Here is a 27,302-nt window from a genome sequence, read left to right as displayed (position 1 = left end):
TCTTACAGAGTGAATTTAACTTCTGAATCAAGACTAGAAATGTAACATTGAAAAATCAACACTGGACAATTTGCTGTGTAGTCATACTGAATGTAAGTGTAGCGTAGTAGAATTGTGTGGACAGAACAATGGAAAGAAAAGAGAGGTAGAGATGGGATGGTGAATGACAGCTTGAAAGGCTGGTGGAGGGGATGGAGGGAGGGGAGGTGAGATTGAGATAAATGCAAACTGATGAGGGATTAAGGGATAAGGTGGAAGGAGGGAGAAAGATGAACTGGTATGGCAGAATTAAAGAAGAGGTTGACAGCGGTGTGACAGGCAGAGGTGCTGGAGATTCATTCCTCTCTATAATTATCGTTCTCTGATGGGAAATACTGACATCAATGTCCTGCCATCATCAAGTAGCTTATTACATTTACGGCATTGTAATACATGCACACCCATTGTGTTCAATCAACCATTTACTAACAAACAATGTTCCCAAATCCCTCACGAATACGCCATCTGACCCCTATTGTGATTCAGCATGGAGTAGTCCATCTCTGAGTCAGACCCTTTCTCACTTTGATGTGGCCAAAACGCATCAGTAAAAAAGTATATAGCTGGGCAAGGGGACAGGGTGTGTGTGTCTGTGTCTGTGTCTGTCTGTGTGTGTGTGTGTGTGTGTGTGTGTGTGTGTGTGTGTGTGTGTGTGTGTGTGTGTGTGTGTGTGTGTGTGTGTGTGTGTGTGTGTGTGTGTGTGTGTGTGTGTGTGTGTGTGTGTGTGTGTGTGTGTGTGTGTGTGTGTGTGTGTGTGTGTGTGTGTGTGTGTGTGTGGAGGCTATAAGGTTTCCTTATTAGTAGAGTCAGTTTGAATAATGCAGGTAGGGTTGTTGTTGTGGCCAATGGTCCAGGTGCTAATGGAGCTGTCTCTGGGCCGAGGGACAGACACTGTTCGACTTTAATGGATGTCACCATGAGAGCCTGAAACCATACCTCCGGGCTCGGGTGACAAAGCAGGGAGGGAGGGGTTTTGTGTTTGTACTGTGTGTGTGTGTGCATATCTGTGTGTGTGTGTGTGGTATCACAGGAGTTTTAAGTAGGTCTGTGGCGGTCATAAAACATTTTCAGCAGGTTATTGTCATGCAAAAGACTGCCGGGCCTCACGGTAATTTACCATGAATTAACATAAATATGTTTATCATCTCCAGGCCTCCACACATACAAGCCAGATACAAGCCGTTGATGTGTGCCTTTGGAACATCTAGATTTAAAAAATGTCTAATAAGGGCCTCCAGAGTGGTACAGCCGTCTATGGCACTGCATAGCAGTGCTAGAGGCATCACTACAGACCTGGGTTCGATCCCAAGCTGTATCACAACTGGCCGGGTTAGGGGAGGGTTTGGCTGGGGGGGCTTTACTTGGCTCATTGTGTTCTAGCGACTCCTTGTTGCGGGCCGGGCACCTGCAGGCTGACCTTGGTCGTCAGTTGAACAGTGTTTCCTCCGACATATTGGTGCTTCTGGGCTAAGTGGGCGGGTGTTAAGAAGCTTGGTTTGGCGGGTCATGTTTCGGAGAACGCATGACTCGACCTTCGCCTCCCGAGTCCGTTGGGGATTTGCAGCAATGACACGCAAATGAAAATGGGGAGAAAAAGGAGGTGAAATACAAAAAAATATATAATAGTAAATAAAATAATAATAATAATAAATAAATAAATAAAACATGTCTAATAAATCTATGTAATATATACCATCACAATAAATCTCTAATTTATTTAGGCAGGTTTTTAAAAAACATGATATGAAGAAAATGTATTTCAGAAGAACAGAATATGACTTGGCTTACTGCATGGTGCCATGCCATAGGCTGTAGGCTTGTTCAATAAGCAGACAAGATATGCTTATACACTCTAAGTCCCGTGCAATTATTTTACATTATATAGTGGCTATGTTGAGCGTAAACGTGATCATTTGAAACAGGTCCTATAAACTAGATTTAGAGTTATTTGGCAGGTTTAGTTGTGAATGATATAAACCTTAGGATGTCTTAGAAATCAAAATATATATGGGCTACATAATGTAACTATAGGCTATTGATGATTTGAGAAAGTAGCAAAAAAAGCTTGTGCTCTGTTCCTTAACTCAGGCTGCATACACTGTTCTCTCATCAAATTATCATATTTTCACCCATCAAACTATTCTCCGTTTAATCTTGTCTTGATGTAAACTAAAATGTAACATTTGTTTCGATTTGGAATGGCCCATTAACATGGGCAGGAACAAGAGCAGGAGAAAAAATACTTCATCTGTTTGCACTTGAATGGCAATGGAGGCCGGTTTCCTGACAGTTAGTTTTTCAATGTCAGGCAGGCTACTCTGGTTTATAGCTGAGAAATATATACAGTAGCAGCTGGGATCCTCCTCTTTTTAGTGGCAACCATCAAAACTCTGCTTTCACATGGGATTGCATATAGAAATGGCTGGATTTATAACAAAATAACAATTATTTCACTCCACACATCAACCACTGTTTGAGGAGCATGCACCCTCTCGCTGCATGACAGGTGATATTCCTGTAGCTAAAGGTAACATGTCAGCCTTTTAATGATGAAAATATACAAAATGCCCTATTACTACACTATTCAAAATCAAATACAAATTCTCTATAACTGTAGACTAAACGAGTAAGACGCCCCGCACAGTCAATGAACCAACAGCACCGACTAGGCCTATGCGTTTTCTCCCAGAATCGTGGATAGAAAGGTTGGAGTGTAGCATAAGGTAACCAGTCCATCCAGTATGCATAATAATACAGCCCACACTCAAAGGCGATTACTAGAATTAGTTTAATTTTGGAGTATAGGCTAGACCGATTAGGTACTTAAGACTTAATTAACACAGTTTTTTAAATGTTTTTTTTGTGTAATATGCATTAGGCTATGTATTATATAACCGCACAGTCATTATTTTAATAACGTTTTTTGTTGTTGTTCGTGCTTGGGTTCATATATAGGACTATGGGTATGCATAAACTCTAATATGCGAATGGGTGTTTTTAATTAATTAAATTAATCTTAGAAAGCGCTGTCCATTTCGTTGTGTTAGGCTTTGTAACAACATTAACAATGCCCATGTTTTCCACTCAGTTTCAACTTGTTGAACTTGTTTTTTCAAATTGATGATCACTAACAGCACAATACTGTTTGGCTGATAATGGTTTGATGTGATTTTCGATTTCATTTGCGTTGATGTCAGTCTGAGTGGTTAGAGGGACAATAGAGAGTACCAGGCCATTAGGACCTGATGGATGTTACTGTCTCTCTCGTTTTACTATCCCTCGCTCCTCGCCATATCCCTCTCTCCGATTGCAGTGATAAAAGCCATAACCACGTGGACAAGCTTGTTAAACTCTAATTTTATCCCTGGTCGTAAACAGATGGTTCAGAAGAGCCGGACCAACTCTTAATCAAGACCTCATCTGACAACTAAAGCAACCTGGACTCAGGGGTTGACCTAACATAGTAAACGAAAACCCAGGACACTCAAAATGTTATGTTGGGTATGGTATGTATTAATTTGTGGATGTCCATCATCCATTTCGTATGATATGTTAAGAATTACAATTCATATGATATGTAATGAATTACAATTTGTATGATACACCACATGACCTTAAGTATGTGGACACCTGCTTGTCGAACGTCTCATTCCAAAATCATGGGCATTAATATGGAGTTGGTTCCCCCTTTGCTGCTATAAAAGCCTCCACTCTTCTGGGAATTCTTTCAACTAGATGTTTGCTATGGGGACTTGCTTCCATTCAGCCAAAAGCATTATTGAGGTCGGGAACTGATGTTGGGCGATTAGGCCTGGTCCACAGTCGGCGTTCCAATTCATCAAAAAGGTGTTCAATGGGGTTGAGGACAGGGCCTTGTGCAGGCCAGTCAATTTCTTCCACACCGATCTCGACAAACCTTTTCTGTATGGACCTCGCTTTGTGCACCGGGACACTGTCATGCTAAAACAGGAAAGGGCCTTCCCCAAACTGTTGCCATAAAGTTGGAAGCACAGAATCGTATAGGATGTCATTGAATGCTGTCACATTAAGATTTCCCTTCACTGGAACTAAGGGGCCTAGCCCAAAACATGGAAAACAGCCACAGACCATTTTTTCTCCCCCACCAAACTTTACCGTTGGCACTATGCATTCGGGCAGGTAACGTTAGCTAGGCTAGGGGTTAAGGTTAAGGTTAGGGTTATGGTTAGGGTTAGGGGAAGGGAGACCAAAAGTAGTACGTAGTTGCAAGGTTTCTAATTTGCCAAAATGCTAAAGTTGTCCTTGAGACATTCGCGTTATACAGCCACCAATCCAACCCGACCAAACACCCACATTTTTGCCTTTTGTAACCATACCAAACTTAACCTCTCATACTAATTTGAGTGTCCGGTATTTTTGTTTACTATGACGTCTAGTCTATGAGACCAGGCTGACTAAAGACGTGTAATACAAGCGAACTATCCCCTAAAGCCTGACAGCCTTGTCTTTGAACCAGAATGAGCCAGACCAAAGCTAATGCAACATAAGTCCATCATAGCAATGCCTTTGAACACTACTCTGTCTGACCCACTAAGAATGCCATCAGTGCAATGGGGTTAATACACCGAGTAGGTATTATGAGCAGTGATAGGGCTACGCACCACACCTCAAGTCTAGTGCCACACACACACTTGACACTTATTTTACCAAGTCAGATGACATATTATATTTTACAGCAACGACCTGGGGTTAGTGTGGGGATGATTAGGTCGCTGGGGATGCTCCCGAGTGGCGCGGTGGTCTAAGGCACTACATCTCAGTGCAAGAGGCGTCCCTACAGTCCCTGGCTCGAATCCAGGTTGTACCACATCCGGTCGTGATTAGGAGTCCCATAGGGCGGGGCACAATTGACCCAGCGTTACCCGGTTTTGGCCAGGGTAGGCCGTCATTGTAAATAAGAATTTGTTCTTAACTGACTTGGCTAGTTAAATAAAGGTTAAATCTTTTTTTTTTTTTTTTATGTGGCCATGATTGTATGAGGACCAGATTGGGAATTTAGCCAGGACACCAGGGTTAACACCCCTACAATAAGTGCCATGGGATCTTTAGTGACCAGAGAGAGTCAGAACTCCTGTTCTAACATCCCAATCATGAAAGACAGCACCCATGCAGGGCAATGTCCCCTTCACTGTACTGGGATCTATTGAGACCAGAGGGAAGTGTGCCCCCTACTGGACCTCCAACACCACTTCCAACAACATCTGGTCTCCCATCCAGGGTCCAACCCTGCTTAGCTTCAGAAGAAAGCCAGCAGTGGGATGCAGGGTGGTACACACACAGCATACACACTCATCAACAAACTCACATACATACTGTATTAAAAATAAATATGCATACATGGATTCTTAGTTTAATAAATTCTTGCATACAACACTGCTTATATGCCAATTATCACCATGGGAACAGCCCTGAGATCACCCTGATGATCCTGTGACCCGGTCGGTGTGTGAAGCAGGTTCATGTCCCAATCTTCCCTCTATACACCATAGCACCTCGCCTCTTATAGAGTAGTAAGCTATTTGTATTGGTTAATCTTTTTTGTAGGCGAGTGTTAAATAACCGTTCGCTGTAGAGTTTACTCCCCCCTAGTGGTGTGTTTAGACCAGTGTCAGGTCCTCTGTGTAGCCATGGCACCCCCAGTCCATTTCCTGGGTTATAATAAGAGACAGACAGACAGAGAGACAGGAGGTTTAAATAGGTGTGACCAGATGGAGACCTGAAGTCACTGTAAGTAAATACAGACACAGAGAGCTAAACATATCTGCCTACTGTCCACACACAGTAAATAACACAGGACTAGGACATAACTTCTACATGACATACCCACATGATGTACTGTGGCATGGGCTTAGCCTGCTATAAGAGAGTGGAGAAACTGGTGAGAACTGCTTGTCCTGCTCAGCACTGTACAAGTGACTGTTCAAATCAAATCAAACCAGATATTTACACTATCAGAAATGTACTTTCAGCTGGTGACACATATTGATATTTTGCTATGCTACAGACATGACATTAAAGTAGTTGGCCATACATCTACAGTTTAAGGTGCATTACATGGGCTTATATGCACAATTATAAGTTACTTCCCATCTTCTGTATCTATTGCTCCCTCTCATAGACAAAACACACTGTAATGTCTGCTTTCACACAGGCATGTTACGTCTCCCTGCACAGTAAGCAGTGCTCTCAGAGCTCCTACTGTGTAGAATGATAACACCAAGTGTCAACAATACTACAGCCAATGTCATCAGAGTATATTGTGTAGATAGTGTTGGTAAGGCCACAACTTGGGGTTATTGTTATACAGGTGAACACAGTTCTTGACTAGGGCCGGTACACACCAGAACTGAGTTCCGGCACTTGATATAAAATATTGGTTTACAAATATTGCAGAGTTCCGGCACCTAAATATAAACAGTACCTGCACCAAAAATGTGTACCGGTACCTATTTCAGTCCAAGTCAAGCGCCACACAAAAAGCCACACAAAAAGGAGCCTTGTGTGGCGTGCTTCTACAGTAGGTTCTCCTAATTTGCTGTGAATGAGACTACACATAATTATGCTATCTCTTTCTCACACATTCTCTCTCCAATGTATCCCTCTCCATATGCCAAATCTACACATATTGCAGCTATTATTGCAGATGTGGCGAAATGCTTGTGTAAAAAATATGTGCTTTTGTCATGTCCCTGTTAGGATCCTCTTCTCCCTGACTTGTTTTTAAGGGATGTGTTTCTTAGGACTATAAGGTGGTCTATCCAAATAGGGGCCTCTCTGTCCTCCTCATCCTCCTCTCTTTACTTTTCTCCCTGCTTCTCTCAATGTGGTGATGAATGTAGAGTCTGCTAGAGAAAGGTGAGAATGCAGGTAGGTGTATTGTGAAAGTTCAGCCATAAAGGGTTGCTTATGTCTCATCAAATATTGATATTCTCAGAAATCACACACAAACAAGCATGCACGAACACACACACACACACACACACACACACACACACACACACACACACACACACACACACACGCACACACACACGCACACACACGCACACACACACACACACACACACACACACACACACACACACACACACACACACACACACACACACACACACACACACACACACACACACACACACACACACACACACACACACACACACACACACACACACACACACTAACACCCTACTGTGTAAAACACACACCCTTGAGAAGCCCTGTCACAGTTACCAGACACTTTGAAAAACTACTCACTGCTCACAGATATCTCTCACTCTTGATTCTATAGACTATTATATGAGCCATAGCTATAGATTTGACCCCATAGCCTACATACGTGATGTAAAATTGAAATATTATATTCACATACCCCTACTGTCACAGACAGGCTGTTGCCTGGACCATATTGCTCCAATACAAACTGCCAGAACATGTATTGCTAAGTGTCAGTATATTGGTGAATGTAGTATTGACAAATAACTGTGTCAGTATTGTGGTGAATGTACTGTAGTATTAAAAAATAACTGTGTCACTTTTTGGAGAATGTAGTATTGACAAATAACTGTGTCAGTATTCTGGTGAATGTAGTATTGACAAATAACTGTCTCAGTATTGTGGTGAATGTAGTATTGACAAATAACTGTCTCAGTATTGTGGTGAATGTAGTATTGACAAATAACTGTCTCAGTATTGTGGTGAATGTAGTATTGACAAATAACTGTCTCAGTATTGTGGTGAATGTAGTATTGACAAATAACTGTCTCAGTATTGTGGTGAATGTAGTATTGACAAATAACTGTGTCAGTATTGTGGTGAATGTAGTATTGACAAATAACTGTCTCAGTATTGTGGTGAATGTAGTATTGACAAATAACTGTCTCAGTATTGTGGTGAATGTAGTATTGACAAATAACTGTCTCAGTATTGTGGTGAATGTAGTATTGACAAATAACTGTCTCAGTATTGTGGTGAATGTAGTATTGACAAATAACTGTGTCAGTATTGTGGTGAATGTAGTATTGACAAATAACTGTCTCAGTATTGTGGTGAATGTAGTATTGACAAATAACTGTCTCAGTATTGTGGTGAATGTAGTATTGACAAATAACTGTCTCAGTATTGTGGTGAATGTAGTATTGACAAATAACTGTCTCAGTATTGTGGTGAATGTAGTATTGACAAATAACTGTCTCAGTATTGTGGTGAATGTAGTATTGACAAATAACTGTGTCAGTATTGTGGTGAATGTAGTATTGACAAATAACTGTGTCAGTATTGTGGTGAATGTAGTATTGACAAATAACTGTGTCAGTATTGTGGTGAATGTAATATTTCAGTCACTTCAGGGGATAGTCAGAACAGCCATTCATTAAGGCAATCTAACCACAGTACCACACTTGAAATTGCTTTTAACTTACCAAGGCTAGGGTCATTACAGTATTTTACACTAAATAGTGTAACAGGCCCTAGAAAATGTGGCATCATAAAAGTTTTTAGGTAACGCTTGAACTCCTCGCCATAACATTTTATTACGATGTCGTAAACATGTCGTAAAGCTTCATAGCATATGTCATAACTTGTCATAACTTGACAAATATAAATGATGGCAATGTTATGACATGTTATGACCTGTGTTGTGACATATTGGGATATTTTCTAGCCTTATGACACTGATAATATTATGCAGTAAACAAAGATTAGTGCATAAGATTGTCAATATTTCCAATACTGAAGTGTTCTTACCTGAGCCCCACATTGGCAGCTCCTCTCCTCCTTGGTTGAATGGATCTAGTACTTCAAAGTTGTACAGATTCCCCAGAATGAACCGGTATGGATGAGGAGAGAAAATGTTGTCCTCTTGTTCACAGAGGGATGAGAGAGAAGGAGCGAATCCAAGCAGATCCTATAGAATTGCACGTAACTGTAGGAGAACATATGAATCACAATACTACAGAGAGCTTACCACATAAAAACAAACACACTCAGAGTGAGTGAGAGAGAAAGGGTGAGTGAGAGAGAGATGAGAGAGACGTAGAGTGTACACAGCCACGTGCCCACAGTAAAGCAGAGATCAAACACCAGGCTTATTCACACTCTCTCTCCCTCTCTTACCCTCACACTCTCTCTCCTTATTTCTCTCTCGCTCTCGTTTTGCCGTAACTCTATTCACTCACGTTTTCTTTTCCTCCCCTCTCTTACTCCCTCCCCTCTTTTTTTTTTTCTCTCTCTCTCTCTCTCTCTCTCTCTCTCTCTCTCTCTCTCTCTCTCTCTCTCGCTCTCTCTTTCTCACAGCTTCTTTTCCTTTACTGTCACTATTTTTCCTCCTCTCTCTCTTCAATCCTTCCTTGCTTCCCCACCCCCGGAGAGAGAACGGAACAAGTGCACAAGATTCCAGCAGCTAATTCTGCTTCTTAAGACAGGGAACTTAATATGTGAGGACAACTGTGAGGACGGAGGGGGAGCAAGTGAGGGGGGGAAGGGAGGGCGGAAGGAGGGAGCAGGGACAGAATGAAGGATGGCAAATTCAAAGAAGAGAAGTGGATAGAGGGAAGGAGGGAGGGAGTTAAAACTAAGAGTCATTGAAATTAGGGAGAGCGAGAGAGGAAGAGAGAAAGGAAGAGGGAGAGGATTTGGAGATAGAAAGAGAGAGAGAGAGAGAGAGAGAGAGGGAGAGAGAGAGAGGGAGAGAGAGAGAGAGAGAGGGTGTTGAGGGAGTGAGGGAAGTGAGATTGACAGATGAAAGCATAACACAGGGAGAGGAGTGTTTGTTTTGTTTGACTTAGAGATGAATTCACACACTAGTTTTAACTGCCTCCCCAATGAGCTCCTATGTCAGCCACACTAGAAGTTGTGAATGGCTGTGGCTCCATCGGGACCTGTGCATCATAACTAGACTTTACCAACATCCATCGTCACTGTAATTAATTGAACACACTATGGCGAGAGAAGAGGCAATACAAGTACCAGTCCATCTCAATGTCTCCTCTTTGGCATCTAAGATTGTCTTCTAAGCTTACCAACTCCCCTAGATAATTCCTTGCCCCCACTACCTTAGACCAAAACAGAAGTCTTTTTAACACTCTCACACTTTCACACTCTGATCTGCTCATCATTTACGCTATTCCTTCTTTGGACGTTATTTTTATGGAATGGTCTGCCTATCCATGTGAGAGAAGCAGACTCGGTCTCAAACTTTAAGTATTTATTGAAGAGTCATCTCTTCAGTAGGTCCTATGATTGAGTGTAGTCTGGCCCCGGAGTGTGAAGGTGAATAGAAAGGCTCTGGAGCGACGAACCGCCCTTGCTGTCTCTGCCTGGCCGGTTCCCCTCTCTCCACTGGGATTCTCTGCCTCAAACCCTATTACAGGGGCTGAGTCACTGGCTTACTGGTGCTCTTCCATTCTATGAGGGGTGTGTCACTTGAGTGGGTTGAGTCTCTGACGTGATCTTCCTGTCCGGGTTGGCGCCCCTCTCGGGTTCGTGCCATGGGGTAGATCTTCCTGGGCTATACTCGGCCTTGTCTCAGGATAGTAAGTTGGTGGATGAAGATATCCCTCTAGTGGTGTGGGGGCTGTGTTTTGGCAAAGTGGGTGGGGTTATATCCTGCCTGTTTGTCCCTGTCTGGGGGTATTGTCGTACGGGGCCACAGTGTCTCCCAATCCCTCCTGTCTCAGCCTCCAGTATTTATGCTGCAATAGTTTGTGTCGGGGGGCTAGGGTCAGTCTGTTATATCTGGTGTATTTCTCCTGTCTTATCCGGTGTCCTGTGTGAATTTAAGCTCTCTCTAATTCTCTCTTTCTCTCTCTTTTTCTTTCTTTCTTTCTTTCTTTCTTTCTTTCTTTCTTTCTTTCTTTCTTTCTTTCTTTCTTTCTTTCTTTCTTTCTTTCTCTCTGAGGACCTGAGCCCTAGGACCATGCCTCAGCACTACCTGGCTTGATGGCTTCTTGCTGTCCCCAGTCCACCTGGTCGTGCTGCTGCTCCAGTTTAAACTGTTCTGCCTGCAGCTATAGAACCCTGACCTGTTCACCGAACGTGCTACCTGTCCCAGACCTGCTGTTTTAAACTCTCTAGAGACAGCAGGAGCGGTAGAGATACTCTGAATGATCGGCTATGAAAAGCCAACTGACATTTACTCCTGAGGTGCTGACCTGTTGCACCCTCTACAGCCACTATTATTATTTGACCCTGCTGGTCATCTATGAACATATGAACATCTTGGCCATGTTCTGTTATAATCGCCACCCGGCACAGCCAGAAGAGGACTGGCTACCCCTCATAGCCTGGTTCCTCTCTAGGTTTCTTCCTAGGTTCCGGCCATTCTAGGGAGTTTTTCCTAGCCACCGTGCTTTTACACCTGCATTGCTTGCTGTTTGGGGTTTTAAGCTGGGTTTTTGTACAGCACTTTGTGACATCAGCTGATGTAAGAAGGGCTTTATAAATAAATTTGATTGATTGATTGATTTGAGTTGTAGTTCATTTGGGGTAGAGTTGCTGTAATATAATGGGATCGCCTGCTGTTTTTTATTAGATTATGTCATATGAAATGATACACTGATATGAAGACGAACACAGAACTCCTAATCCATAACAAGTTAACTCCTGATATTGCACCGACAGTAGTTTACAGGAAATGTAGATCCGATGTCATGAAATGTGCTTGCAGGGTGCCATATAAGAGAAGCAAGGGAGGAGGGGGTGGAGGAGGGTGGATAGGGAGTGAGATTGACGCATGGTGCAATGTCGAGTAAATGTCAGTCTAAATCTGATGTGCTAAATGGCCTTCTTAGAAGTCAGTTCTTCCCCTCTGCCCCTCTTCGGTGTCTTTTATCCTGCCAGTGAAATGACATGTGGATTGACTGGCATTAGATAACAGAGTATTGTATATCTCATTATTTATTGTAAGATGTTTAAGTGACATATTTAACATGAGGGCCAGTTCCCCACACACAGATTAAACCTAGGCATGGACTAAAATGCCTACTCAGTGGAAAAAGTTACTTGAAATAGCTTTTTACTCCAGGACTAGGATTAACCTGTCCCCCCCAAAAATGGCACTAGATATATCAGAATAGTAGTACTTTTGAGCTTTGAGTTGAGTTTAAGAATTAGTCATGCATGTATTTATGTGTATTAGTATTATTTGTATTTATTAGTTATTTAGTTACCTGTAGGAGTTCCTAAGGATGAAGTAATGGGGTATTTATGTGCATGTATATTCCAGGATTATGTCTGAGTGTTTGATGGAGGCAGTAAAAGCAGTAATGTGTCGGTCCTGTTAAGCTTGGCAGGGCCCCACGGTGTGAATACTGAGCAGGAGAGTGTCCATGTAAACTCATATCCATGTGTTCAGGCAGGTCAGACAGCCGTCCTCTTCAAAGTTTATCCTGACCTATGGACACACACATTAATAAATCACACACATGCACATGCATATGCTCTCTCTCTCACACACACACACACACACACACACACACACACACACACACACACACACACACACACACACACACACACACACACACACACACACACACACACACACACACACACACACACACACACACACACACACACACACACACTACCACCTCCCCTTCTGCGTCTGCCTCTGGCTCCCTTCCATGGCAGGGTAGGGTTGGGGGACAGTAAGGAAGGGCAACAAACTGGAACAGTAAGCACATTTCACCATCTGAGAACGTTAGGATAGAGTTACAGGGGCACACACTCCCTATCTCTCCCTCCCATCCCCCACACAGGCACTCCTTCTACTCCACACAGCTCGCTTGTCTGCTGCCTTTCTCTAATAAAATGTTTACAAGAATAGTGGTGGCTATTAAATATGGCAACTTAACGAAGGATGTCTTAGTTCTCCCTGACTGAGCTGCATTTGTCCCTTTACATATGTCTTTTATATGTCCCCGCATGACACCTATTGGTACCAGCATACCAACATACCAAAGGTCCAAGATGCTATTTCTTACATTTAGAAGTTGACTTTTCTTTCTAATGAAACTGGTAACTGAAAGTGTAATTCTTATGGCAGGAAATGACCAAAGTTTGGTGATCACATAATCCAATATTTTGTCCAACATGTTCAGAACCCAGCAATTTTCTTCTCACAAAAACTAAGCTTCTGTTTTTTGAAAATTATATATCCATAGTCTATTTTAAACAGAAAACTATTTTTGTGTAAACTGTAAAGTGTGCAAACTTGTCCTGGGGGATAGATATAACTATCTACCATACACTCTATCGTTTTTCCTTCAAAGTTTCCTTTGAAGATGTAATCAGTGTGATTTCGTGATGAATCCTTTTTCATGTCTGACCACGGTAATTAATCATAGATTATGATGATAGCGCAGGACTGTATGTAGATTTCTGTTAGAGTCTATTCCCCAGCTAGCTTCATTAGTCTAATTATTCCATAAAAGAAGTAGCTCACTTCATCACTCAGTCTACATGCAAATGATTTAGATGCTCCACTTCTACAGTAGGGCACGTACGGTAGTCCTATGTCTAATTGAAGAGATTCTGAGATACCCTCCCACTCCCTCCTCTGATCCCCCTCGCTCCACTCCCACTGTTTTCACTCCTCGTGGTCACAGCTGAAGAACTTTGAAAGTGGTTGTGAATATTAATCGCTAGATCACTCTGCAGTAGGCTGTGCCTCCTCATGTTGTCCTTCTTTGCTGTGTTGTGTTCTGACATGAAGAGACGGGCTGTCGTGTTTATAACATAATAGATCAATGTTGATGGACAAAAAAAACGGTATTCCTACGCCATAGTGCAAACCAACGTCGTTATGCTTTACCACTTTAGATCGCGTCTTATCAAATAGCATTATCAAAAGGTTTACAAACCTATCGTATTGTCTGTGTATTTGAATTGCCTTGCTGTCTTCATTTCATCATCAACCTGAATGATGTCGTTCGAGGAAACGTAACATCGTGCAAGGATTCTCCACTAATAAATCTTTGTTTCACCAGTAACACCATCAACATTAGACTACTAGGGCCATCTTGTGGCTAAGCTGATGAACAGCCTCAGCTCTGATCTACAATGTAAAAAGATTGTAGGACTGCAGTCTCACGCTAGGTGGCACCGCGACTCTATTATTGTAACTTTTAGGTATACAGTACTTGGACTATATTTGAACTGGACAATGTATTTATTAGCAATGCAATTTCTCAAGATTGGCAGTGAATGTTACTTTAGATTATAGTACAATTTGTGTGTAGAATCCATGAGTGTAGAATCATGTAACCATCAGGTATGTTTACTCTACTCTGAAAACATAGTTTATGAAGCTACCAATTACTTCACACTGGAGGAAGTTAAACTACACTAAAGATACTCTTCAGAAAAAATATAGTTTACTTAACAAAATATACTTTGAAAAGTAGTTCACCACATCCAAACAACTTTGTGAAAAATTCTGGTATCTAAATCTGACCACAAATTGAAAGAACAGATCGCTCTGGAGGCAGATGTTAACAGAATGTGTAATTTAGCATATTAAACACAAACACTTTCAAGTCAGAATTAGGCAGGTCTGATGCCTACTTCACCATATGTCTTCTGTTCTCTCTACATGGAAAAAAAGTAATTAACTACTGAAAACACTACCAATATTTTATTTTAGTTTAACTACCACCAAGCTACTGCAAAATGTAGTTAGATGTAGTTAACTACTCCCCAACACTGGATGTAGACCCCTTTCAACTTGGAATGTTTATAATGGCTTCATCTGCAGGCTTTGTAGTACTGTTTATTTTCAAGCTTTTTGTTGTTGTGTTGAACAAATAAGTGAAGAGTGTGTGTGCGTGCGTTTGTGGTGCTGATGAGGGTATTTGTGGTGTGTGTGTGTGTGTTATTGATGAGGATTGTGCAAAGCTGTATTATTGCACAATGAGTAAGTACGTTCCGTTGCAGTTTACTTCATGAGAGAGGATGAGGAGTTTCCTCCCCTACCCCTCTTCCCTCTGTCAGGATTAGTGTGGTAATGCAGCGATTCGGACACTGAGCTCTGATCAGCTGCTTAATACTGCTTTATCCCTCCAAACAACAACACACACACACACACGTAATGTATGTAAATGTAACACATATAAACTCAACAAAAAAAGAAACGTCCTCTCACTGTCAACTGCGTTTATTTTCAGCAAACTTAACATGTGTAAATATTTGTATGAACATAACAAGATTCAACAACTGAGACATAAACTGAACAAGTTCCATAGACATGTGACTAACAGAAATTGAATAACGTGTCCCTGAACAAAGGGGGGGTCAAAATCAAAAGTAACAGTCTGGTGTATCTGGTGTATCCAGCTACATTAAGTACTGCAGTGCATCTCCTCCTCATGGACTGCACCACAGTTGCCAGTTCTTGCTGTGAGATGTTACCCCACTCTTCCACCAAGGCACCTGCTAGTTCTCGGACATTTCTGGGGGGAATGGCCCTAGCCCTCACCCTCCAATCCAACAGGTCCCAGACGTGCTCAATGGGATTGAGATCCGGGGTCTTCGCTGGCTATGGCAGAACACTGACATTCCTTTCTTTCAGTAAATCACGCAGAGAACGAGCAGTATGGCTGGTCAGGGGGTCATGTCAGGATGAGCCTGCAGGAAGGGTACCACATGAGGGAGGAGGATGTCTTCCCTGTAACGCACAGCGTTGAGATTGCCTGCAATGACAACAAGCTCAGTCCGATGATGCTGTGACACCGCACCAAACCATGACGGACCCTCCACCTCCAAAACGATCTCACTCTAGTGTACAGGCCTCGGTGTAACGCTCATTCCTTCGACGATAAACGCAAATCTGACCATCACCCCTGGTGAGACAATCACAGTAAGGTACTTAATTGTTACCCAGAAATTATTTAATATTGAGATTTTGAAAAAAATGGCTGCATTGGACCTTTAAAGCAATTTTATAACACATTTCATGCAATTCTACTAATTTTGCTATGTGGCAGAGAGATCATTTTTTGTTTGTTTTACAGCTAATTTCCTGCAATTCTATCCATTTTGCCACGTGGTGGAGAGAGTTTTTAAGCAAGTTTTCTGCAATTTTACACATTTTGCAAGTTATTACAAAAGTCATTACATGCCATGTTAATATGATATCTGAGTTAGAATGACTAACAAAATCAATTTGGCCCCCTGGAGGTCAGGGCCCCTGGGCACATGCCCTGCGTTCCCAGTCAGTATTCGGCCATGATTACTGCAAGTTTAGATAGCTGGCTAGACTAACTACCAATCAAATACATTTTAGCTGACATACTGTAGCTAATTCAGTGACTGTCAGTGACTGACATAACAAGAGAAAAACTGGTAATGCACAACCAAATTTCAATATTGCACCTTGTGTATTGTACTATTATCACCCTCAATAGTACGTTGAGACCCTGACAGAGGTAAAACAAATAATAATCGGGGGTCGGGGGCCCCCTAGCAGCCGGGGGCCCTAAAAGACCACTTATGCCTGGAACCGGTACTGCATATCATATCATTTAAATACACAACAACTGACAGATGTCATCAGCCAATATTTCACTCAGAGAATTATAAATACAGATCCTCTAAACATGATGGTCCTGCACAATCTGTTACTCCAAGACCACCAATCTAACTCCATTCCCCCACATTCACCTCTCTATCACTCCTCCCTCCTCTTCCCCTGTTTTCTCACATACTGATCAGCCTCTCTCTCTGATCAGAGTGATCAATAGTCAATGTTGACTCTGTATGTGTGTTTCATTGTGCTTGAAGTTCAGAAGAACAAGCATCAGAGCTAGCACATTTACCCCCCCCCCCCCCCCCCACACACACACACACACACACACACACACAGAGAGAGGCTTATGTTAATCCTTGTAAAAACAAAGCAATATATTTCGCTCAAGCCAAGCGTGGGATGTCCGTTTATATCAGGATTACGGTTTCAAATATATCTCCTCTGCTCCAACATGATCTAATACTGAACTGACATCTATATTGGACTGGGTGCACATTTGATGTAAATATTGTGTAACAGCATAGATTGTTAGTACTCAAGTGGATGATGTGATGAAACTGACCACCAAGAAGCTCTTAGACCACTCCCACCCCTGACCCCTGAACCCAGATGACCTAATAACCACAGTAAACTGACCTCTCAGTGGGTGGTCTCATCTCAAGCCAGTACAGAGGTTGGATAGACAGACAGACAGACAACTGGGCCTCCTCTTGGATAGAAATATAGTGCCTTGTGAAAGTCTACACACCCCTTGCTCTGTCTTTACATTTTGCTGCCATCAAATTTGATCTGAAAAGGGATTAAATTCGATTTTTTTCCTACAGATCTACCAAACCTACTCCACATTTTGAAAGAGAAAACTATTATAGAACATTTTCCAAATCAATAAAAAACCTATTGTAAGACATGTCTTAATTGCATTTGTCTTCACACCCCAGAGTGAATACTTGGTGAAAGCAAAGCACCTTTGGCAGCCATTACAGCTGTGAATAATTTTTTCTAAGATTCTACCAACACTCAGGGCAACATATATCCATTTTTTTGTCAAAATTGCTCAAGCTCAGTAACTTGGTCGGAAATCATTGACGGACAGCAATATTCGAACCTTGTCTCTGATTTTCAAGCAGATTTAAGATCAGTTCCATTCAGGAACACTCAACACCTCTTGAAGTGTCTTTAACATTTGTGTAATTGTCCAATTGAAAAATAAAACTATCCCAGCGTTAGGTTTTCAAAAGACTGAAGCAGGTTTTCCTCTAAATATTTACATTGGCTTTGCTCCTTTAATATTTATTTTGATCCTGACAAACTCCCCAGTCCTTGCCTGTGACAAGCATTCCCATAACATGATGCTGCCACCACAATACTTGAAAATACAGAGGATTTCTCTCTGTTGTGTTGTATTGGATTTGACCCAAACCTGTAGTTTTTTATTTAGGCCAAAACGTTGTATTTGCCAAGTTGTCTTCTTTAATGGCCTTGTTGAAAACAGAGTAGATGATTTGGAGTGATTTTTTTTCTTCTTTTAACTTTGTCATATGGGCCAATAATGTAGAGTGAATGCAATGTTGTTGATCCTCTGTATTTTCAAGTATTGTGGTGGCAGCATCATGTTTTGGGTATGCTTGTCACTGGGAAAATTATTCACAATTGTGATGTCTGCCAAAGGTGCTTCCACCATATGCACTAAATACATCTTAATTATTATTTATTTTTAATTTGGAGTAGGTTGTGTAGATCGCTATGTACATTTTAGATTACATTTTAAGGCAGCAAAATGTGATTACACTAGCGACTGATTACACTAGCGACTGATTATAGATCTTATACTCTTTCCCTCTATTCCACTCTTTCTTTCTCTCTCTCTCGCGTTCACATTCTCTCTCTTCTCTTTGTCTCTCTTCTTTTATCTCCCTTTTACTCATCCCTCTCTTGCTCATCCCCACAGTGCTCATGTGTTCATGTTAACTCTCCCTCTCTCTCGGGTCTTCTCATGTCACTCCATTGCTTTCCTCCAGTAAAAGAGCCCATCTGTCCCTTCTCTCCTGTTCCTCTTTCGGTCAACTCTACAGTGAAGAAACTGTGGGGTGGAGGGGGGTCATCAGGGTCAGAGTCAACACGCCCCGCTCCCACAACCATTCACAGCTCTTTAACACCTAAACCCCTCTCACCCCACACACGCACATACACCCTGCACACCGTCCCTGCCCCCTCCTGCCTCATCCCTGTGTTGTGCCCCCCCCCAACCCCCTGCTACATCACCCGCCTGGTGTGTGTTAGTTTGTATTAGTGTGTGTGTGTGTGTGTGCGCGCGTGCGTGCGCGCGCGTGCGTGTGTGTGTGCATGCTTGTGTGTGTGTGTGTGTGTGTGTGTGTGTGTGTGTGTGCGTGCGTGCGTGCGTGCGTGCGTGCGTGCGTGCGTGCGTGCGTGCGAGAGAACTGAGCCCAGTTGAATAGTACAGGATTATTACAACAGCGAAAGCCTCCCTCTCTGCCCTATGAGGCCAGCCATCTTAATCACCAAACTTCATCCTGCTGCAATCCAGCCTCCGCACATCCACTCTTTCATTAAGAGCCAGCCAATGGATTAGTGGAGCTAAACCAAAAGATGGAGAGAGAGATGAGAGATGAAGTTGAGGGAGGAGAGTGGGAAGAGTCGAGAAGGAAAGAGTGGGAGCGGCTTGAATGATGTAAGAGAAAAAAAGGAGGAGGGCAACTTGGCTTGTCTGTTGACATTTCTTTGTAAAGTAAGATTTCATAACCTTCACTCTGTCTGTCAGTGAGACATACAGTGAAGGTATAATATCTATTGTCTGCTTGGTATGAAATATTTGTTCACAAGAGGTTTCTGATCTTTATACACTGAGAGTGAGGGCAGATGGACTCCAATGTTAGTGACAGTGTCATCATGTCTCTCAGTGAAGAGTGAGCAGGGACGCTCTCTGTCTCCCACACTCTCTCTCGCTCTCTTTGTTTTTTCTCTCTCTCTCTTCCTGTCTTCCTCTCTTCATCTCTCTTCCTCTCACCCCCCCAATATATTGTTGGCTGACTTGCTATCAAGACAATCTCCTCATCCTTCAACATTCACCCACAATAACCTTTATTGTCTTCTTGAGAACCACACAGCTTTTTAGAGGTTTCAATTGTTCAAATTCCAGACAGCTTCTGAATAATGTCTGCCCAGCAACACACACCCAATACACACACCCTCGCACAAATACTCGTTGCATTACCATCTTCCACCTGTCTATGTATGTGTGCGCGTGTGTCTGTGCGTGTGTGCGTGTGTGTGTGCGTGCGTGCGTGTGAGCAAAGTTATGTGTCATTCCAATGCTGAATGAAGAGGGATGGGATTGGTTGGAGGCGGGTTTATGAGGGGGTGTAGCTCACCCTCCCGTGCATTTGGCCCCCCTAGCTGTCTGTCAGAGAAATGTCCCTCCCCTCTGTTTCTCCCAGCTGTCTTTCCCTCCAGAGCCAGCAACCTCAGCACAATGCAGGGTCAGGGGTCAAGAGAAAGAACAGGCTGCATTTACAATGGACCCACAGTGGCCATATAACAGCAAAACTCCCCTTTATGCATCTCCATTTTTCATGTCTCTCTCTTTCTCTCTCTCTCTCTCTCTTTATCGCTCTCTCTCCTTCTCTCTATCTCTTTATCGCTCTCTCTCCTCTCTCTCTTTATTTCTCTCTCTCCTTCTCTATCTCTTTATCGCTCTCTCTCCTCTCTCTCTTTATCGCTCTCTCTCCTTCTCTCTCTCTTTATCGCTCTCTCTCCTTCTCTCTCTCTTTATCGCTCTCTCTTCTTCTCTCTCTTTAGCGCTCTTTCTCCTCTCTCCCTCTCTCTCTCCTTCTCTCTCTCTCCTTCTCTCTCTCTTTATCGCTCTCTCTCCTTCATCGCTCTCTCTCCTTCTCTCTCTCTTTATCGCTCTCTCTCCTTCATCGCTCTCTCTCCTTCTCTCTCTCTTTATCGCTCTCTCTCCTTCTCTCTCTCTTTATCGCTCTCTCTTCTTCTCTCTCTTTAGCGCTCTTTCTCCTCTCTCTCTCTCTCTCTCCTCTCTCTCTCCTTCTCTCTCTCTTTATCGCTCTCTCTCCTTCTCTCTCTCTTTATCTCTCTCTCTCCTTCTCTCTCTCTTTATCGCTCCCTCTCCTTCTCTCTCTCTTTATTGCTCTCTCTCCTATCTCTCTTTATTTCTCTCTCTCCTTCTCTCTCTCTCTCTTTATCGCTCTCTCTCCTTCTCTCTCTTTATCGCTCTCTCTCCTCTCTCTCTTTATTTCTCTCTCTCCTTCTCTCTCTCTTTATCGCTCTCTCTCCTTCTCTCTCTCTTTATCGCTCTCTCTCCTTCGCTCTCTCTCTTTATCGCTCTCTCTCCTTCTCTCTCTTTTTATCGCTCTCTCTTCTTCTCTCTTTAGCGCTCTTTCTCCTCTCTCTCTCTCTCTCTCTCTCTCTCTCTCTCTCTCCTTCTCTCTCTCTGTTGCATGCTCGTTTCTCACTCCCTTTCTGGTCTCCACCTGTAAGCCTAGGGGGGTGTGTGTGTGTGTGTGTGCGTGTGTGGGCGTGTGTGGGAAAAGGATTTTCTCAGGGGGTGGTAGCATAATAACAGTAGTCACAGAAGTACTCTCATTAGAAACCCCCCCGTCATCTTCTCTACTCCCTCTCACCTCTCTCATTGTGTGTTACAACCTGTCCATACTCTCACATAGCACTCCCTCCCACTACCTGCAAACACCCTAATTGCAGTTGGTCCTTGACTGTCTTTTGACCTAACAAGACAGTTTTTTCATCTAAGCAAACTCACTTTCAGAATTTCACACAAGAAAACTTAGTTAACATTGTTTTAATTCATAAAATGTTTGTTAAAAAATACAATCCAAACGTTTTCAGCTCGAGGAACATTTGTACATTTAAAGGAACATATTTGGCAATGGAGAAAGTGTCTGGACAGAATATTATACAACATATACATATATTTGATTTAGGAATGTCCATTAATAAGATCCACCTGGCTGAGAGTTCAACTTCAATCACATTTTGGAATTTATATTTGTTCTATTCATTACAACAGCAGACATTTCTCATTTCCTCATGGGCAGTTTTCCCCCTGGTCATCAGCAACATTACACCAGCAGTATTATATGAGAATCTCTTTTCAGTGTGAAACAGGAAAGAACACAAAACAAAGGAGAAATGGACACAGAGAGATAACAGATACACTGTCAGAGTCAGTCAACAATGTAACAAGGACAGCACAAATAGAGAAGGCCAAGACCAAACACATATAAAAAGGATAAACACAGCATTACTAACAGCAGTTCATATAAATATTAAATAAGATAATAAATAAATGTATAATGCATTAATGTGAATGATCTGTTTCATGTTCCCAGTGCTGGTCAGAAGTGCTCATAATGTGGTCATAATGTGGTCATAGCGGTCAAGCTGAAATCTTTCTTCAAGACAGCCTTTCCACCAATAGGAACTAGGAATAGGAACCCCTTGGAAATGGTCAAGTTGTGGGTGCCTTTTAACCTAATCGGCGTTCAGAAACAACCGCAGCAAACAACTGGTTTAAAGTCAATCATGAGCAGACATTGACAGTGTTGAGCCCTAACCTTTACAGTACACAAATGTAAACAACAGTCCACAACAGCACTACCCAGTTGTTCACAACGATGGGCTGCTTTCACAGTGTTCAGTACCAAAGTCTGATTTCTCCCAACACCTCAGTCATAGGTTTAGATGAAGCCAGTTGGGGCAGGGTGATTGTTGTGTTGTTGGAGAGAGTAATATCTGCCCCATCTGTCCGCTCTGGCCCTTAATCCCCATAGACCGTTCCCATCTGCGGGGGTGCCATGTGAGGAGGGTGGTACGAGTCATAGGGCATCTCCAGGGGCAGCTCGTAGCGGGCGCTCTGGTACAGGCCCATGGAGGAGGGGGGGTAGTGGTGAGGGGGGAGGTAGTGGGGAGAGGACTGCTTGGGCACCAGGTTACTGCCGATGCTGAGCGGGGGTGTTGGGGGGCCGTCGTAGGGAGGGGTGTTACAGTCAATAGGGGAGTGGCTCTCGTAAGCCCCTCCTTTCATCCCCCTCAGATGGAGCAGGTGGGCGGAGTCCAATGTGCCATAGGGCGGGCTGGGCAGGCCGGGGGAGGAGTAGCTGATTGGTCTAACGGCCATCCCCACCCCTCCCAGGACTGTGGGCCCTCCTCTCCCCCCATTCCTGTCCTCAGGCCTCTCCTCAACAAAACCCCCAGGCCCGAGCTGCAGACAGCCAGCCACCAAGTTGCTGGTGGGCTGGGAGAGGCCTTCACACAGGGTCTCCATGAAGGCCCTGCTCTCCGTGGACTGGTCCCCTTCCAGGGCTTCAGACAGGGCACAGATGTAGTTGCGGGCCAGCCGCAGGGTCTCGATTTTGGACAGTTTCTGAGTCTTGGAGTGGCAGGGCATGATGCTGCGCAGGTTCTCCAGCGCGTCGTTCAGCCCGTGCATCCTTGAGCGCTCCCGTGCGTTAGCCTTCACACGTCGCGCCTTGAAGCGCTCCTGCCGGGCTTTGGTCATTCTTTTCCTCTTGGGCCCTCGGCGTTTGGGAGCGTTCCCGTCTCCCTGGCCCTCCTCTTCCTCCTCCTCCTCATCCTCCTCCATATCCTCGCTGCCCAGCTCCCTGCCCAGGTGGCCCATTCCGCCTGGTCTGTAGCGCTGCGCTTTGATTGGCTTGTCTCCGTCTGGGGAGCTCACGTCATCATCCATCCACTCCAGAGAGCTGACTAGCTCCGCCCCCTCGCTGGGCCTTCCGTACGAATTGGCCATCATGGTCTCCTGGAAACAACACACCAACATTAGCAACAGTTCTGACCTTAACATATACACTTTTTATCAAATATTTTGTACTAAGAAAACGAGGCTCATCACAACTTTACCCTTTGACTTGTTTTGTCTATCCTGTCCAAAGCTGATGTGAATTGAGAGTAAGTTTTCTACTGATAGACCTATTGATGCTGGGACATTGACCCTAGCTGGTCTTGAGGACCACACCAGTCTATTTGTAGCAGTTTTATCCCACAGCCAAATGAGTTTTAATGACCTTGTGTGGCCTACTGTAGTAGCCTCAAGGTGAGCGCTAGATCAGGACTGATCTCGCTTGACCCAGAACAAAAATCTCACGTAATTTAGTTTTATGTTTATGTTGTCTGTTCATGAGCAATTAGGTCAGGACTAGCCTTAGCCTGCTTACTCTACAATCTACTTAGACCCACAATCAATTGTCTAAGCTAAGGCCTTTGATTACCGGTTTGGTACAGTGCTTTGGGGGTTCTTTGAATATTTTAGGGATTTTATGTTTTAAGATTTTCATGAAACATGCTGCTTTCATATGTAATCTGTTTGTCTGCAAACAGCGTGCGTAGCCTACATGGATTATTTTAATCCGAGGGGAGACTTGATCTCGGGGGACTTCAAAACTCTGTAATTCCTCGCTTTTAGGTTGCGGCGGACACCGGGATGCACTCTCAATCTGGGCCATTGCGGGATTTGCTCCCTCCATGGATGAAGCAGCAACATGGGATTAACTCAAGGTTAGACTACATTCCCGGATCAGTAACAGGAAACTCAGAAAAATCTATTTATAACTCTGCAACAAATTGTGTTTATGATTACGGCGATGATAGGCTAGATTTCACTAGGAGTTTTCACTGTAGGTTTGCCCATAAGTGATCTATTTGGGGAGTTCTAGAAAATGATCTTAATTTAGCCTATTAGATCCTCTATAGCAGGGGTAGGCAACTAGATTCGGCCATGGTCGATTTTTGTCGAAGTGGATTGTCGGGGGGCCGGAAAATAATTTCTACACTGCAAATTGACCACAACTAAGCCCAAAGATATTTATATATATATATATATTATATATATATATATATATATTTGAAAATAACAATAATTACACGATCACGTCTCTGTTTTTATTCGTGGGAATACTTGGGTGAATTCCTGGTGATTGTACAGACCAAAAACTTTAAATCTTTTTTTGTTGAGGCAAAAAACATTTGGGGAGAAACAAAAACGTCCGATGCAGATCCCAGGTCTATAGGCCTATTGGAATCTAGGTTTTAAATGATTTGTCCACAATTTCGTGTGTGTCATTGATTTTTATTCCACACGATAATTTAGTTTGATGAATGATAACCTATAGCATAGGCTACTTTCATACAATTATTAGCCTAAAATCATAAATATGTTGTTTCTTTATTGAGATATTTCCCAGCTATGTCAGCAATGATTATGACCATTTTAGCAACAAGCTGATGACCAAAGTGATTCTGAAGCAGGCTGAGCAGGTGGGGAAATCCAGGTTTAGGCTGTCTTTGGATAAATAATCCCTGTTTCGATTTAAAGGGAAAATCTGCAGTTGCCACATCCATTCTTTGGACTTATAAATTAATGATATGTACCCATTGATTCTTGAAGAATATAACTTATAAATGCCTCATGAGGTTAGTTCAACTGTCACACCCCTTCAGAACCCAAAATATATGTTTGTTTTACTCCAATGTTTGTAAACAAAGTAAATGTAAACAAACACTATAAAGCTTCAAAACATGGTTAAACCTATCATTTTGATATCATAGATGCTCAGTCCTTGCATTCATAGCTCTGTCTACGAATTTGAGATTGGTTACATTTCTCCAGCCCCATCCTTCAGCTTTTTACAGAAACAGGGGCGAGGGAAAACGCTTTGTTATTGTTTCAACTGCTGATTGCCACTTTAAGTAGGCTTACACCTGTTAACGTTTTCCTTTAAGATTATGCCAGGCACATTTTAAGAACAGTAGACTAGTGCCTAATGATCATGTCGCAGTTCTTAAGAATCCTAAATTGATAACTATTTATTATTCTGTCTGTAGCCTATCTAATTAATATGTCTGTAGCCTATGCCTCATTCCCGTTACTTAGCCGAATAACCTATGGGCCTAACCCAACATTTCGAAAATGTCAAATAATAACCTACTAGGCTACCCTACCAATTTAGAAATGGTCAACATTTCACATTTCACATTCAACTTCACATAAATATTATTAAAATATTAGAATAGTCAATTATTACTATTCCAATAGGCCTATGCTATTCGAAATAGACTATGATCTTTGGAGAAAGAAACATTGACATTCATTGGAAATGAAACAGATGAGGTTGGCCTACCTGATATTTGAAATAACGCTCCCAAGGACCTCCTGTGAGTTGTTATTGGCTGTTGAGCGGGCTTAGCCTACAGGTTACTATCTCAACTAGCCTAAAGCACTCAATCTTTAACTTTCTCCCCTGCGTCTCCTTCGCAGTTGTCAGTGTTCCATCCCAGTGACGCCTCTCTGCAGTTCACTCGCTGGGGGCCCTGGGTTTTAGCGTCCAACCGACAGACAAGCTCCTCCTCTCGCTCTCTCATCCTCTCGCATCCAATTCATCTGCGCTCGAGCGCGCGCGTGGCCCGGCCCGTGGCCAATGTCATGAACAAAAAAAGTTCACTAGTTGTGTGTGTGTGTGTGTGTGTGTGTGTGTGTGTGTGTGTGTGTGTGTGTGTGTGTGTGTGTGTGTGTGTGTGTGTGTGTGTGTGTGTGTGTGTGTGTGTGTGTGTGTGTGTGTGTGTGTGTGCGTGTGAACAAAATCGTTTTAATTAGATTGATAGCCTGCAGGTCTAAGCTCTTATGGCCCATAACATTATTGCGGCACTACATTAGAACATGTTCATAGTTGCAATAGTTTTTATTTGAACAATTTGTATTATCAGTCAGTATCAACAAATAAGCAGTGCAACTTTAGCATAGAGTGAGATGCTCTGCGAGCTTAACCGATTGTGACAGCTTGCGGTTGCGCGTGAGCAGGTGTTTGCGCCATTCCCCCGTCCATTCATACATCCGAGTTTGCTGAACCGATATTGGCGTCGGGCGTGAGCTCATTGCACCCAATTACGCTAATTAAATAGTGCTCCAGAGACACCCCTCACGAGACGGGACAGGCGCGGCGCCTGCATAGTGAAGTCCTGAGGTGAAAGACAGAACAAACTAACCGAATAGAGACATAGGTCATCTAGCTACAAGTGGGCTGTTACTTGTGTAGCAAGTTGGCCTACTAATTTAGCCAACTCTAGAAGTAGGTAGGTTATACCATAGAAATAGAATGATTCGAATTATGTGGGTTATACAGAGCATTTTATTTCCTCACTCTGTGAATTATTTTACAATTATGCTTTTAAAATGTATGTTCATCTCTGTATAGACTTTACCTTCAATAGATACACAGTGTGTGTGTGATTGTGTGAGGGAAAGATAGAGAGAGATGGAGGGAAGTGCTACTGTCCCATGAGAGAAAGAATCACATGTGCTCATGTTGGAGGGAGAGGTGGGTGAGGGGTTGGATGGGGGGACTGTCTGTGCACCCAACGGATGTGTCTCACACTCCCCAGCCCCCCCACCATCCCCCTCCTCTCCCTCTGGGTCAATGCCTGTCCTACTCCACACCTGCAGCCCAGAATGGGAATAACTGAGCCAGGCCTTGCTCTTCCCCAGAGTGGGAATAGCCTCACTTTGGCAGACTCAAAAGCAAACTATGGGTGACACAAAACAAGACAAAAATAAACATATGCCATTTAGATATGAAGACAAGCTGCCACTTTTCTCACGTTCAATTCATCCATTTTTTTGTTGTCTTTAATTTTC

At 43.0% G+C, this 27,302-nt stretch overlaps 2 protein-coding genes across 3 annotated transcripts in view; both read right to left on the bottom strand.

The window, feature by feature from the left end:
• Nucleotides 1-9,446, bottom strand: part of LOC139559764 (zinc finger protein 385A-like) — a 102,483-nt gene extending 93,037 nt beyond the window's left edge. The window contains exons 1-2 of one of the 2 annotated variants that reach the window (XM_071376107.1): nt 9,255-9,446; nt 8,824-9,001 (exon numbers count right to left, since the gene is read on the bottom strand). In XM_071376107.1, the coding sequence (XP_071232208.1) occupies nt 8,824-8,836 (13 nt within the window). In that variant the 5' untranslated portion in view covers nt 8,837-9,001; nt 9,255-9,446. Of the gene's footprint in view, nt 1-8,823; nt 9,229-9,254 lie in introns of those variants that run through there. The other variant, XM_071376117.1, reaches the window with a different exon arrangement.
• Nucleotides 9,447-21,422: 11,976 nt separating this feature from the next.
• LOC139559739 (neurogenic differentiation factor 4-like) lies at nt 21,423-25,969 on the bottom strand. The gene is made up of 2 exons (XM_071376029.1): nt 25,792-25,969; nt 21,423-23,414 (listed from the first exon to the last, which is right to left on the bottom strand). The coding sequence occupies exon 2, from the start codon at nt 23,406-23,408 to the stop codon at nt 22,416-22,418; it is 993 nt and encodes a 330-aa protein (XP_071232130.1). The 5' UTR covers nt 23,409-23,414; nt 25,792-25,969; the 3' UTR covers nt 21,423-22,415.
• Nucleotides 25,970-27,302: the final 1,333 nt, after the last annotated feature.

This window comes from Salvelinus alpinus, chromosome 2 (assembly GCF_045679555.1).
Source record: "Salvelinus alpinus chromosome 2, SLU_Salpinus.1, whole genome shotgun sequence".
In the NCBI taxonomy this organism is placed as follows: Eukaryota; Metazoa; Chordata; class Actinopteri; order Salmoniformes; family Salmonidae; genus Salvelinus; species Salvelinus alpinus.
The sequence above is the reverse complement of the archived record's forward strand: the minus strand, read 5'-3'. Positions and strand labels throughout refer to the sequence as shown.

Coding starts and splice junctions, on each gene's coding strand:
- LOC139559739 (XM_071376029.1), bottom strand. CDS start 23,408: ATGATGGCCAATTCGTACGGAAGGCCCAGCGAGGGGGCGGAGCTAGTC.